Here is a 16,193-nt window from a genome sequence, read left to right as displayed (position 1 = left end):
GCGCGCCTTGGTCGGTGCAGATCATCTGCACCACGCGCCCTAGCAACTGCAGCATCAGCACGAGCCGCGCGGTGACTCGCTACGACAAAAGCCACGCACGGGATCCGCTGTGACGGTCTCTCTCCGCTCTGCAAAGCAAAGGATCTTCCAGCCCTGTTATTTCCCTGATATTCTCCGCGCTAATCTGCAACGTGGATCCTCGCTATCTGAAATATTTTACATCATTTTCATCGGATGATATATTTTCACCATCACGACAAAAACGGACTGCTCATCGATCAACAACACCGCGCGTTTCAGGACGGCAGGCTACAGCAACGCCCATAGCAACCTCTCTATGCGCATCCACGAGCCATCTGTTCATTACTGCTTGTTTGTGTCTATCGTCTCCGTCTCCGACATCTCTGCTCCGCTGTCGCCCTCTCCCGGTTCCTCTCCCGGTCCCTCTCCCGGTTCCTCTCCCGGTCCCTCTCCCGGTTCCTCTCCCGGTTCCTCTCCCCTGATCCCCCCCAGTCTCGTCTCCAGATTAGCGGCAGGTCTCATCTCTCGCCTCGCTGCTGGGCACGTACCCTCCATCACAAGGCCTCTTCACAGGTGAGCCAATCACTGGACCGGATTATCAACCGGATAATACTACCGGTAATGAATGCACGGCTCGGCATTGATCATACATTTATCATTTATCTTCTCTTGATCATGGCTGTGTGTTCTTAATAGTGATGACTACTGTATCATGTTGTTGTCCCATGTTTAAGAGTGTGGTCCTGCAGAGAGAGAGAGGGGGAGAAAGAGGGGAGAGAGAGAAAGAGAGAGCACATTGTTGGCATCTGGTTTGTGTTTGGATCCAGATATGCAGTATGAAGTGCCCTAGTCCCATAGCAACAGTGATGCTTGGTTCTGAGGGAAAGGGAGGGCTCTACTGCCAAATATAGCTTCTCTGCTGGACCAGCTCTCTCTCTCTTGTGTTCGGGTTCATCTGAGCAGCATGACAATCATAGCAGACCCAGCTTGTTTCTTCATCTAAACAGGGTAGAGGGGACAGGGGGTAGAGGGACAGGGGGTAGAGGGGACAGGGGGTAGAGGGACAGGGGGTAGAGGGGACAGGGGGATATCTGGGGACAGGGGTAGAGGGGACAGGGGGTAGAGGGACAGAAGGATATCTGGGGACAGGGGGTAGAGGAGACAGGGGGTAGAGGAGACAGGGGGTAGAGGGGACAGGGGGTAGAGGGACAGGGGGTAGAGGGGTCTGGGGACAGGAGAATATCTGGGGACAGGAGGATATCTGGGGACAGGGGGTAGAGGAGACAGGAGGATATCTGGGGACAGGGGGATATCTGGGGACAGGAGGATATCTGGGGACAGGAGGATATCTGGGGACAGGAGGATATCTGGGGACAGGGGGATATCTGGGGACAGGGGGTAGAGGAGACAGGAAGATATCTGGGGACAGGGGGATATCTGGGGACAGGAGGATATCTGGGGACAGGAGGATATCTGGGGACAGGGGGTAGAGGAGACAGGAGGATATCTGGGGACAGGAGGATATCTGGGGACAGGAGGATATCTGGGGACAGGAGGATATCTGGGGACAGGGGGATATCTGGGGACAGGAGGATATCTGGGGACAGGAGGATATCTGGGGACAGGGGATATCTGGGGACAGGGGGATATCTGGGGACAGGAGGATATCTGGGGACAGGAGGATATCTGGGGACAGGGGGATATCTGGGGACAGGGGGATATCTGGGGACAGGGGGATATCTGGGGACAGGAGGATATCTGGGGACAGGAGGATATCTGGGGACAGGAGGATATCTGGGGACAGGGGGTAGAGAGGCTGGGTTGGATGGTCTGTATGATGGGTTAGGGTTTATATGGCTGGTTGGATGGTCTGTATGATGGCTAAGGGTTTATATGGCTGGGTTGGATGGTCTGTATGATGGCTAAGGGTTTATATGGCTGGGTTGGATGGTCTGTATGATGGCTAAGGGTTTATATGGCTGGGTTGGATGGTCTGTATGATGGCTAAGGGTTTATATGGCTGGGTTGGATGGTCTGTATGATGGGTAAGGGTTAATATGGCTGGGTTGGATGGTCTGTATGATGGCTAAGGGTTTATATGGCTGGTTGGATGGTCTGTATGATGGCTAAGGGTTTATATGGCTGGTTGGATGGTCTGTATGATGGGTTAGGGTTTATATGGCTGGTTGGATGGTCTGTATGATGGCTAAGGGTTTATATGGCTGGGTTGGATGGTCTGTATGATGGCTAAGGGTTTATATGGCTGGTTGGATGGTCTGTATGATGGCTAAGGGTTTATATGGCTGGGTTGGATGGTCTGTATGATGGCTAAGGGTTTATATGGCTGGGTTGGATGGTCTGTATGATGGCTAAGGGTTTATATGGCTGGGTTGGAGGGTCTGTATGATGGCAAAGGGTTTATATGGCTGGGTTGGATGGTCTGTATGATGGGTTAGGGTTTATATGGCTGGGTTGGATGGTCTGTATGATGGCTAAGGGTTTATATGGCTGGTTGGATGGTCTGTATGATGGCTAAGGGTTTATATGGCTGGGCTGGATGGTCTGTATGATGGCTAAGGGTTTATATGGCTGGTTGGATGGTCTGTATGATGGGTTAGGGTTTATATGGCTGGGTTGGATGGTCTGTATGATGGGTAAGGGTTTATATGGCTGGGCTGGATGGTCTGTATGATGGCTAAGGGTTTATATGGCTGGTTGGATGGTCTGTATGATGGGTTAGGGTTTATATGGCTGGGTTGGATGGTCTGTATGATGGGTTAGGGTTTATACGGCTGGGTTGGATGGTCTGTATGATGGCTAAGGGTTTATATGGCTGGTTGGATGGTCTGTATGATGGCTAAGGGTTTATATGGCTGGGTTGGATGGTCTGTATGATGGCTAAGGGTTTATATGGCTGGGTTGGAGGGTCTGTATGATGGCTAAGGGTTTATATGGCTGGGTTGGATGGTCTGTATGATGGCTAAGGGTTTATATGGCTGGGTTGGATGGTCTGTATGATGGCTAAGGGTTTTATATGGCTGGGCTGGATGATCTGTATGATGGCTAAGGGTTTATATGGCTGGGTTGGATGGTCTGTATGATGGCTAAGGGTTTATATGGCTGGTTGGATGGTCTGTATGATGGGTTAGGGTTTATACGGCTGGGTTATTTGGTCTGTATGATGGCTAAGGGTTTATATGGCTGGGTTGGATGGTCTGTATGATGGCTAAGGGTTTATATGGCTGGGTTGGATGGTCTGTATGATGGCTAAGGGTTTATATAGCTGGGTTGGATGGTCTGTATGATGGCTAAGGGTTTATATGGCTGGGTTGGATGGTCTGTATGATGACTAAGGGTTTATATGGCTGTTTGGATGGTCTGTATGATGGCTAAGGGTTTATATGGCTGGTTGGATGGTCTGTATGATGGCTAAGGGTTTATATGTCTGGTTGGATGGTCTGTATGATGGGTTAGGGTTTATACGGCTGGGTTAGATGGTCTGTATGATGGCTAAGGGTTTATATGTCTGGGTTGGATGGTCTGTATGATGGCTAAGGGTTTATATGGCTGGGTTGGATGGTCTGTATGATGGCTAAGGGTTTATATGGCTGGGTTGGATGGTCTGTATGATGGGTAAGGGTTTATATGGCTGGGTTGGATGGTCTGTATGATGGCTAAGGGTTTATATGGCTGGGTTGGATGGTCTGTATGATGGCTAAGGGTTTATATGGCTGGGTTGGATGGTCTGTATAATGGCTAAGGGTTTATATGGCTGGGTTGGATGGTCTGTATGATGGCTAAGGGTTTATATGGCTGGGTTGGATGGTCTGTATGATGGCTAAGGGTTTATATGGCTGGGTTGGAGGGTCTGTATGATGGCTAAGGGTTTATATGGCTGGGTTGGATGGTCTGTATGATGGCTAAGGGTTTATATGGCTGGGTTGGATGGTCTGTATGATGGCTAAGGGTTTATATGGCTGGTTGGATGGTCTGTATGATGGCTAAGGGTTTATATGGCTGGTTGGATGGTCTGTATGATGGCTAAGGGTTTATATGGCTGGGTTGGAGGGTCTGTATGATGGCTAAGGGTTTATATGGCTGGGTTGGATGGTCTGTATGATGGCTAAGGGTTTATATGGCTGGGTTTGATGGTCTGTATGATGGGTTAGGGTTTATATGGCTGGGTTGGATGGTCTGTATGATGGGTTAGGGTTTATATGGCTGGTTGGATGGTCTGTATGATGGCTAAGGGTTTATATGGCTGGTTGGATGGTCTGTATGATGGCTAAGGGTTTATATGGCTGGGCTGGATGGTCTGTATGATGGGTAAGGGTTTATATGGCTGGGATTGGATGGTCTGTATGATGGCTAAGGGTTTATATGGCTGGGTTTGATGGTTAGTGTGTATTGTATTGATGGTGTACATCAGTGGGGCACCTGCCTCAGTCTGAGCATCTCACAGTAGAATGAGCTTTACCATAGGCCTGTGGATGGTTAGGGATTGGACAGACAGACAGAGGGTCAAACCATTTGTCTATCTGGCCCAGACCCTATCCCCAGCCAACAGATGCTCATAGGGTCGCTCTGGGCCCTGGGTAGATAGGCTTTCTGTTGACATAGCTAATGTTTGTTTACTTACACAAGGGCTGTTTACAAACAACTCTTTGCTAATTTGTTAGAATGAAATGTATTTCTTATATTCCCCCTCTCTTCTTCTCCTCCTGTCTTTCTGCAGAGAGCAGCTGATTCAGCTCCTCCCACATCCTCTGGCTCCTCCCAGCTGTGGCCCCTACTGGGCACGCTCCCTGGCTCTTACCTGATTGGTCCCCGGCCTCAGGACGGAAGCCACGCCCACCACACTCCCTGCATGAGGGACAAGGCCACTCAGGTGAGTGTGTGTATGAGTGTGTGTGTGTTTGTATGCGTGCGTCTCACCTGTCTCTCTCTGTGGTGTCAGACCCCCAGGGCCTGGGCGGATGAGAGGAGGCGGGGGAGCCACAAGAGGTCGGCCTCCTGCGGGAGCACCGACCAGCTGAAAGAGGTCAGTCACACGGTTCAGCCTCTGCCTTTAGATAGTGACAGCGTAGTGACAGCGTAGTGACAACATATTAACAACATAGTGACAACATAGTTACAACATAGTTACAACATAGTGACAACATAGTGACAACATAATGACAACATAGTGACAACATAGTGACAACATAATGACAACATAGTGACAACATAATGACAACATAATAACAACATAGTGACAACATAATAACAACATAATGACAACATAATAACAACATAATGACAACATAGTGACAACATAATGACAACATAATGACAACATAGTGACAACATAATAACAACATAATAACAACATAGTGACAACATAATGACAACATAGTGACAACATAGTGACAACATAATAACAACATAGTGACAACATAGTGACAACATAGTGACAACATAATAACAACATAATGACAACATAATAACAACATAGTTACAACATAATAACAACATAGTGACAACATAGTGACAACATAGTGACAACATAATAACAACATAGTGACAACATAGTGACAACATAGTGACAACATAATAACAACATACTGACAACATAGTTACAACATACTGACAACATAGTTACAACATAATAACAACATAGTTACAACATAATGACAACATAGTGACAACATAGTGACAACATAATAACAACATAGTGACAACATAGTGACAACATAGTGACAACATAATAACTACATAGTTACAACATAGTGACAACATAATAACTACATAGTTACAACATACTGACAACATAGTGACAACATAATAACTACATAGTTACAACATACTGACAACATAGTAACAACATAATAACAACATAGTGACAACATAGTTACAACATAGTGACAACATAGTTACAACATAGTGACAACATAATGACAACATAATGACAACATAATAACAACATAGTGACAACATAATAACAACATACTGACAACATAGTGACAACATAGTGACAACATAATAACAACATAGTTACAACATAATGACAACATAGTGACAACATAATAACAACATAATAACAACATAGTGACAACATAGTGACAACATAGTGACAACATAATAACAACATATTGACAACATAGTTACAACATACTGACAACATAGTTACAACATAATAACAACATAGTTACAACATAATGACAACATAGTGACAACATAGTGACAACATAATAACAACATAGTGACAACATAGTGACAACATAATAACTACATAGTTACAACATAGTGACAACATAATAACTACATAGTTACAACATAGTGACAACATAATAACTACATAGTTACAACATACTGACAACATAGTGACAACATAATAACTACATAGTTACAACATACTGACAACATAGTAACAACATAATAACAACATAGTGACAACATAGTTACAACATAGTGACAACATAGTTACAACATAGTGACAACATAATGACAACATAATGACAACATAATAACAACATAGTGACAACATAATAACAACATAGTGACAACATAGTGACAACATAATAACAACATACTGACAACATAGTTACAACATACTGACAACATAGTTACAACATAATAACAACATAGTTACAACATAATGACAACATAGTGACAACATAGTGACAACATAATAACAACATAGTGACAACATAGTGACAACATAGTGACAACATATTGACAACATAATAACTACATAGTTACAACATAGTGACAACATAATAACTACATAGTTACAACATACTGACAACATAGTAACAACATAATAACAACATAGTGACAACATAGTTACAACATAGTGACAACATAATGACAACATAATGACAACATAATAACAACATAGTGACAACATAGTGACAACATAGTAACAACATAATGACAACATAGTGACAACATAATGACAACATAATAACAACATAGTGACAACATAGTGACAACATACTGACAACATAGTGACAACATACTGACAACATAATAACAACATAGTGACAACATAATGACAACATAATAACAACATAGTTACAACATAGTGACAACATAGTGACAACATAGTGACAACATAATGACAACATAATGACAACATAGTGACAACATAATGACAACATAGTGACAACATAATGACAACATAATGACAACATAGTTACAACATAGTTACAACATAGTGACTCTCCACATCTTCGTGCTTAGATAACATCCTACCAATATACTCCCTAACCCAGTAACTCTTCTCTCCTCCAGATTGCTAAATTAGATAACATCCTACCAATATACCCCCTAACCCAGTAACTCTTCTCTCCTCCAGATTGCTAAATTACGACAGCAACTCCAGCGTAGTAAGCGCAGCAGCCGTCACCGCAGGGACAAGGACCGCAAGTCCCCCTTCAACGGTAGTCATGCTGCCATCATCCAGTCACAGGTACCCTACCCTGAGCCTCATTCTATCTACTCCTTCCCCTAACCTTTAGTTACAGAGAATACCCTAACTTTTAGTTACAGAGAATACCCTAACTTTTAGTTACAGAGAGTACCCTAACCTTTAGTTACAGAGAGTACCCTAACCTTTAGTTACAGAGAGTACCCTAACCTTTAGTTATAGAGAGTACCCTAACCTTTAGTTATAGAGAGTACCCTAACCCTAACCTTTAGTTACAGAGAGTACCCTAACCTTTAGTTATAGAGAGTACCCTAACCTTTAGTTATAGAGAGTACCCTAACCTTTAGTTACAGAGAGTACCCTAACCTTTAGTTACAGAGTACCCTAACATTTAGTTACAGAGAGTACCCTAACCTTTAGTTACAGAGAGTACCCTAACCCTAACCTTTAGTTACAGAGAGTACCCTAACCTTTAGTTACAGAGAGTACCCTAACCTTTAGTTACAGAGAGTACCCTAACCTTTAGTTACAGAGAGTACCCTAACCTTTAGTTATAGAGAGTACCCTAACCTTTAGTTACAGAGAGTACCCTAACCTTTAGTTATAGAGAGTACCCTAACCTTTAGTTATAGAGAGTACCCTAACCTTTAGTTACAGAGAGTACCCTAACCCTAACCTTTAGTTACAGAGAGTACCCTAACCTTTAGTTACAGAGAGTACCCTAACCTTTAGTTATAGAGAGTACCCTGACCTTTAGTTATAGAGAGTACCCTAACCTTGAGTTACAGAGAGTACCCTAACCCTAACCTTTAGTTACAGAGAGTACCCTAACCTTTAGTTATAGAGAGTACCCTAACCTTTAGTTATAGAGAGTACCCTAACCTTTAGTTATAGAGAGTACCCTAACCCTAACCTTTAGTTATAGAGAGTACCCTAACCTTTAGTTACAGAGAGTACCCTGACCTTTAGTTATAGAGAATACCCTAACCCTAACCTTTAGTTACAGAGAGTACCCTAACCTTTAGTTACAGAGAGTACCCTAACCTTTAGTTACAGAGAGTACCCTAACCCTAACCTTTAGTTACAGAGAGTACCCTAACCTTTAGTTACAGAGAATACCCTAACTTTTAGTTACAGAGAGTACCCTAACCTTTAGTTATAGAGAGTACCCTAACCTTTAGTTATAGAGAGTACCCTAACCTTTAGTTATAGAGAGTACCCTAACCTTTAGTTACAGAGTACCCTAACCCTAACCTTTAGTTATAGAGAGTACCCTAACCTTTAGTTACAGAGAGTACCCTAACCTTTAGTTACAGAGAGTACCCTAACCTTTAGTTACAGAGAGTACCCTAACCTTTAGTTATAGAGAGTACCCTAACCTTTAGTTACAGAGAGTACCCTAACCTTTAGTTATAGAGAGTACCCTAACCTTTAGTTACAGAGAGTACCCTAACCTTTAGTTACAGAGAGTACCCTAACCTTTAGTTACAGAGAGTACCCTAACCTTTAGTTACAGAGAGTACCCTAACCTTTAGTTACAGAGAGTACCCTAACCTTTAGTTATAGAGAGTACCCTAACCTTTAGTTACAGAGAGTACCCTAACCTTTAGTTACAGAGAGTACCCTAACCCTAACCTTTAGTTACAGAGAGTACCCTAACCTTTAGTTACAGAGAGTACCCCAACCCTAACCTTTAGTTACAGAGAGTACCCTAACCTTTAGTTACAGAGAGTACCCTAACCTTTAGTTATAGAGAGTACCCTAACCTTTAGTTACAGAGAGTACCCTAACCTTTAGTTATAGAGAGTACCCTAACCTTTAGTTACAGAGAGTACCCTAACCCTAACCTTTAGTTACAGAGAGTACCCTAACCTTTAGTTATAGAGAGTACCCTAACCCTAACCTTTAGTTACAGAGAGTACCCTAACCTTTAGTTATAGAGAGTACCCTAACCTTTAGTTACAGAGAGTACCCTAACCCTAACCTTTAGTTACAGAGAGTACCCTAACATTTAGTTACAGAGAGAACCCTAACCTTTAGTTACAGAGAGTACCCTAACCCTAACCTTTAGTTACAGAGAGTACCCTAACCTTTAGTTATAGAGAGTACCCTAACCTTTAGTTACAGAGAGTACCCTAACCCTAACCTTTAGTTATAGAGAGTACCCTAACGTTTAGTTACAGAGAGTATCCTAACCTTTAGTTACAGAGAGTACCCTAACCCTAACCTTTAGTTACAGAGAGTACCCTAACCTTTAGTTACAGAGAGTACCCTAACCCTAACCTTTAGTTACAGAGAGTACCCTAACCTTTAGTTATAGAGAGTACCCTAACCTTTAGTTACAGAGAGTACCCTAACCTTTAGTTATAGAGAGTACCCTAACCTTTAGTTATAGAGAGTACCCTAACCTTTAGTTACAGAGAGTACCCTAACCCTAACCTTTAGTTATAGAGAGTACCCTAACCTTTAGTTATAGAGAGTACCCTAACCTTTAGTTACAGAGAGTACCCTAACCTTTAGTTATAGAGAATACCCTAACCTTTAGTTACAGAGAGTACCCTAACCTTTAGTTATAGAGAGTACCCTAACCTTTAGTTACAGAGAGTACCCTAACCTTTAGTTATAGAGAGTACCCTAACCTTTAGTTACAGAGAGTACCCTAACCTTTAGTTACAGAGAGTACCCTAACCTTTAGTTACAGAGAGTACCCTAACCTTTAGTTACAGAGAGTACCCTAACCTTTAGTTATAGAGAGTACCCTAACCTTTAGTTACAGAGAGTACCCTAACCTTTAGTTACAGAGAGTACCCTAACCCTAACCTTTAGTTATAGAGAGTACCCTAACCTTTAGTTACAGAGAGTACCCTAACCTTTAGTTACAGAGTACCCTAACCCTAACCTTTAGTTACAGAGAGTACCCTAACCTTTAGTTACAGAGAGTACCCTAACCTTTAGTTACAGAGTACCCTAACCTTTAGTTACAGAGTACCCTAACCCTAACCTTTAGTTATAGAGAGTACCCTAACCTTTAATTGCAGAGTGTATCCTCATCCTAACTGTATGGTAGACATGGTTTCTCTGGTTGTTTCTCAGTATTCATACTGCCGTTCTCCACATTCTGATGCTCTGAGTACATTCTCCTACCATATTCTTTTGAGTGCGTTCTTGTCAGGACGAGAGTGTGGAGAATGTATAAAACGATACATTTGAGAAGCTCTCGCACTCCACCTCGTGTATTATCTCACGCTGCATCTCCCCATTCCCTGATCCTTCCCTGACCCCACTCCACCTTGGGTATTATCTCACGCTGCATCTCCCCATTCCCTGATCCTTCCCTGACCCCACTCCACCTCGGGTATTATCTCACGCTGCATCTCCCCATTCCCTGACCCTTCCCTGACCCCACTCCACCTCGGGTATTATCTCACGCTGCATCTCCCCATTCCCTGATCCTTCCCTGACCCCACTCCACCTCGGGTATTATCTCACGCTGCATCTCCCCATTCCCTGACCCTTCCCTGACCCCACTCCACCTCGGGTATTATCTCACGCTGCATCTCCCCATTCCCTGACCCTTCCCTGACCCCACTCCACCTCGGGTATTATCTCACGCTGCATCTCCCCATTCCCTGATCCTTCTTCCCGCAACGACAAAGGCAACAAAAGAGACCAAACAAGAGACATACAAAGTAAACGTTTTACTGCATAATAATCAGCTGGAAATGTGAACCGTAATAATCTGGCTAGCCAGCTAGTTAAACAGGCAAAAACAACCTAAAACTAATGTTATGCAAGGGTTATGGTTAAATAGGTAGATTTACATTTTTGTGGGTAGCTAGCTAGCCACCTAGCCCTACAGACGGCGGCAGTGTAGCCTAGTGGTTAGAGCGTTGGACTAGTAACCGAAAGGTTGCAAGATCGAATCCCCGAGCTGACAAGTTAAAAATCTGTCGTACTGCCCCTGAACAAGGCAGTTAACCCACTGTTCCCCTGTAGGCCGTCATTGTAAATAAGAATTTGTTCTTAACTGACTTGCCTAGTTAAATAAAGGTAAAAAAATAAATAGACTTACTATGGACTTATCCATTCCCTGAACCTTCTTCCAGCCTGGACAACGGTGACAATAGAGACGAAACAGGATATACACAAAGCAACCATTTTACTTCATAACTATCAGCTAGCTATATGTGAATCGGAATAATGTAGCTAACCAGATAGTATAACAGGCAAAAATGACATAAAACTAATATTATGCAAGATAGATGTAAATTCTTCATGGGTAGCTAGCTAACAATTCTTAGTGGCTATCTAGCTAGCTAGCAGTACTAGTAGCTAGCCAGTTAGCCCTAATGACTTATTATGGGCTTGCAATCTACAGCTCGAAAGGCAGGTAAACATCCCAAAATTAACACAGCATGTATTTATCAACGTAGCAAGAAGATAAAATATTGTAGTCGGGCAACTTCTAAGATGTGAACAGGCAACATTTCATTCTGAAATCAGGGGTGTATTTTCTCTCACTTCAGCTCAAATAATGTTGCATCATTTTTCACGTCGGTGCATCATATTTCTTTGCATACTATCCGCTGAAACTTGCATCAACGCGTGAAATTATGTACAAACGGAGTTTGAGAAGTGGCCTCCATGATGCGTTTCACATACTTTGATTTGGACTCATACACCGACCCCCCCCCCCCCCCCCTCGTGCTCGGAGCAAGGGGACAGGGTTTCTCTGTGTATTGTGAAGGTGTAGCAGTATGGGGACAGGGTTTCTCTGTGTATTGTGAAGGTGTAGCAGTATGGGGGACAGGGTTTCTCTGTGTATTGTGAAGGTGTAGCAGTAGACAGGGTTTCTCTGTGTATTGTGAAGGTGTAGCAGTAGACAGGGTTTCTCTGTGTATTGTGAAGGTGTAGCAGTATGGGGACAGGGTTTCTCTGTGTATTGTGAAGGTGTAGCAGTATGGTAGACAGGGTTTCTCTGTGTATTGTGAAGGTGTAGCAGTATGGGGGACAGGGTTTCTCTGTGTATTGTGAAGGTGTAGCAGTATGGGGACAGGGTTTCTCTGTGTATTGTGAAGGTGTAGCAGTATGGGGACAGGGTTTCTCTGTGTATTGTGAAGGTGTAGCAGTATGGGGGACAGGGTTTCTCTGTGTATTGTGAAGGTGTAGCAGTATGGGGGACAGGGTTTCTCTGTGTATTGTGAAGGTGTAGCAGTATGGGGACAGGGTTTCTCTGTGTATTGTGAAGGTGTAGCAGTATGGTAGACAGGGTTTCTCTGTGTATTGTGAAGGTGTAGCAGTATGGGGGACAGGGTTTCTCTGTGTATTGTGAAGGTGTAGCAGTATGGGGACAGGGTTTCTCTGTGTATTGTGAAGGTGTAGCAGTATGGTAGACAGGGTTTCTCTGTGTATTGTGAAGGTGTAGCAGTATGGGGGACAGGGTTTCTCTGTGTATTGTGAAGGTGTAGCAGTAGACAGGGTTTCTCTGTGTATTGTGAAGGTGTAGCAGTATGGGGGACAGGGTTTCTCTGTGTATTGTGAAGGTGTAGCAGTATGGGGACAGGGTTTCTCTGTGTATTGTGAAGGTGTAGCAGTATGGGGACAGGGTTTCTCTGTGTATTGTGAAGGTGTAGCAGTATGGGGGACAGGGTTTCTCTGTGTATTGTGAAGGTGTAGCAGTATGGGGGACAGGGTTTCTCTGTGTATTGTGAAGGTGTAGCAGTATGGGGACAGGGTTTCTCTGTGTATTGTGAAGGTGTAGCAGTATGGGGGACAGGGTTTCTCTGTGTATTGTGAAGGTGTAGCAGTATGGGGGACAGGGTTTCTCTGTGTATTGTGAAGGTGTAGCAGTATGGGGACAGGGTTTCTCTGTGTATTGTGAAGGTGTAGCAGTATGGTAGACAGGGTTTCTCTGTGTATTGTGAAGGTGTAGCAGTATGGTAGACAGGGTTTCTCTGTGTATTGTGAAGGTGTAGCAGTATGGGGGACAGGGTTTCTCTGTGTATTGTGAAGGTGTAGCAGTAGACAGGGTTTCTCTGTGTATTGTGAAGGTGTAGCAGTATGGTAGACAGGGTTTCTCTGTGTATTGTGAAGGTGTAGCAGTATGGTAGACAGGGTTTCTCTGTGTATTGTGAAGGTGTAGCAGTATGGGGACAGGGTTTCTCTGTGTATTGTGAAGGTGTAGCAGTATGGGGGACAGGGTTTCTCTGTGTATTGTGAAGGTGTAGCAGTAGACAGGGTTTCTCTGTGTATTGTGAAGGTGTAGCAGTAGACAGGGTTTCTCTGTGTATTGTGAAGGTGTAGCAGTAGACAGGGTTTCTCTGTGTATTGTGAAGGTGTAGCAGTATGGGGGACAGGGTTTCTCTGTGTATTGTGAAGGTGTAGCAGTATGGGGGACAGGGTTTCTCTGTGTATTGTGAAGGTGTAGCAGTATGGGGACAGAGTTTCTCTGTGTATTGTGAAGGTGTAGCAGTAGACAGGGTTTCTCTGTGTATTGTGAAGGTGTAGCAGTATGGTAGACAGGGTTTCTCTGTGTATTGTGAAGGTGTAGCAGTATGGGGGACAGGGTTTCTCTGTGTATTGTGAAGGTGTAGCAGTAGACAGGGTTTCTCTGTGTATTGTGAAGGTGTAGCAGTATGGGGGACAGGGTTTCTCTGTGTATTGTGAAGGTGTAGCAGTAGACAGGGTTTCTCTGTGTATTGTGAAGGTGTAGCAGTATGGGGGACAGGGTTTCTCTGTGTATTGTGAAGGTGTAGCAGTATGGTAGACAGAGTTTCTCTGTGTATTGTGAAGGTGTAGCAGTAGACAGGGTTTCTCTGTGTATTGTGAAGGTGTAGCAGTATGGGGGACAGGGTTTCTCTGTGTATTGTGAAGGTGTAGCAGTAGACAGGGTTTCTCTGTGTATTGTGAAGGTGTAGCAGTATGGTAGACAGGGTTTCTCTGTGTATTGTGAAGGTGTAGCAGTATGGTAGACAGGGTTTCTCTGTGTATTGTGAAGGTGTAGCAGTATGGGGGACAGGGTTTCTCTGTGTATTGTGAAGGTGTAGCAGTATGGTAGACAGGGTTTCTCTGTGTATTGTGAAGGTGTAGCAGTATGGTAGACAGGGTTTCTCTGTGTATTGTGAAGGTGTAGCAGTATGGGGACAGGGTTTCTCTGTGTATTGTGAAGGTGTAGCAGTATGGGGGACAGGGTTTCTCTGTGTATTGTGAAGGTGTAGCAGTAGACAGGGTTTCTCTGTGTATTGTGAAGGTGTAGCAGTAGACAGGGTTTCTCTGTGTATTGTGAAGGTGTAGCAGTATGGTAGACAGGGTTTCTCTGTGTATTGTGAAGGTGTAGCAGTATGGGGACAGGGTTTCTCTGTGTATTGTGAAGGTGTAGCAGTATGGTAGACAGGGTTTCTCTGTGTATTGTGAAGGTGTAGCAGTATGGGGGACAGGGTTTCTCTGTGTATTGTGAAGGTGTAGCAGTATGGGGGACAGGGTTTCTCTGTGTATTGTGAAGGTGTAGCAGTATGGTAGACAGGGTTTCTCTGTGTATTGTGAAGGTGTAGCAGTAGACAGGGTTTCTCTGTGTATTGTGAAGGTGTAGCAGTAGACAGGGTTTCTCTGTGTATTGTGAAGGTGTAGCAGTAGACAGGGTTTCTCTGTGTATTGTGAAGGTGTAGCAGTATGGGGGACAGGGTTTCTCTGTGTATTGTGAAGGTGTAGCAGTAGACAGGGTTTCTCTAGGTATTGTGAAGGTGTAGCAGTATGGTAGACAGGGTTTCTCTGTGTATTGTGAAGGTGTAGCAGAATGGTAGACAGGGTTTCTCTGTGTATTGTGAAGGTGTAGCAGTATGGAGACAGGGTTTCTCTGTGTATTGTGAAGGTGTAGCAGTATGGGGACAGGGTTTCTCTGTGTATTGTGAAGGTGTAGCAGTAGACAGGGTTTCTCTGTGTATTGTGAAGGTGTAGCAGTATGGGGACAGGGTTTCTCTGTGTATTGTGAAGGTGTAGCAGTAGACAGGGTTTCTCTGTGTATTGTGAAGGTGTAGCAGTATGGGGGACAGGGTTTCTCTGTGTATTGTGAAGGTGTAGCAGTAGACAGGGTTTCTCTGTGTATTGTGAAGGTGTAGCAGTAGACAGGGTTTCTCTGTGTATTGTGAAGGTGTAGCAGTATGGTAGACAGGGTTTCTCTGTGTATTGTGAAGGTGTAGCAGTATGGTAGACAGGGTTTCTCTGTGTATTGTGAAGGTGTAGCAGTATGGTAGACAGGGTTTCTCTGTGTATTGTGAAGGTGTAGCAGTAGACAGGGTTTCTCTGTGTATTGTGAAGGTGTAGCAGTATGGGGACAGGGTTTCTCTGTGTATTGTGAAGGTGTAGCAGTATGGGGACAGGGTTTCTCTGTGTATTGTGAAGGTGTAGCAGTAGACAGGGTTTCTCTGTGTATTGTGAAGGTGTAGCAGAATGGGAGACAGGGTTTCTCTGTGTATTGTGAAGGTGTAGCAGTATGGTAGACAGGGTTTCTCTGTGTATTGTGAAGGTGTAGCAGTAGACAGGGTTTCTCTGTGTATTGTGAAGGTGTAGCAGTATGGGGGACAGGGTTTCTCTGTGTATTGTGAAGGTGTAGCAGTATGGTAGACAGGGTTTCTCTGTGTATTGTGAAGGTGTAGCAGTATGGGGGACAGGGTTTCTCTGTGTATTGTGAAGGTGTAGCAGTAGACAGGGTTTCTCTGTGTATTGTGAAGGTGTAGCAGTATGGGGGACAGGGTTTCTCTGTGTA

General features: G+C 44.0%; 1 protein-coding gene across 1 annotated transcript in view; it reads left to right on the top strand.

Annotated features, from left to right (window-relative positions):
* Positions 1 to 327: 327 nt before the first annotated feature.
* LOC115188252 (protein FAM117B) overlaps positions 328 to 16,193 on the top strand; it is a gene marked incomplete at its 5' end in the record, with an annotated part of 26,500 nt that continues 10,634 nt past the window's right edge. Inside the window, 4 exons of the mRNA XM_029747100.1 lie at positions 328 to 594; positions 4,757 to 4,909; positions 4,979 to 5,062; positions 7,361 to 7,474. Coding sequence (XP_029602960.1) covers positions 328 to 594; positions 4,757 to 4,909; positions 4,979 to 5,062; positions 7,361 to 7,474 — 618 coding nt within the window. The remainder of the gene's footprint in view (positions 595 to 4,756; positions 4,910 to 4,978; positions 5,063 to 7,360; positions 7,475 to 16,193) is intronic.

Source organism: Salmo trutta, unplaced genomic scaffold (assembly GCF_901001165.1).
Source record: "Salmo trutta unplaced genomic scaffold, fSalTru1.1, whole genome shotgun sequence".
NCBI classification, from domain to species: Eukaryota; Metazoa; Chordata; class Actinopteri; order Salmoniformes; family Salmonidae; genus Salmo; species Salmo trutta.
Note: the sequence above shows the minus strand (reverse complement) of the source record. Positions and strands in the feature narration are given on the sequence as shown.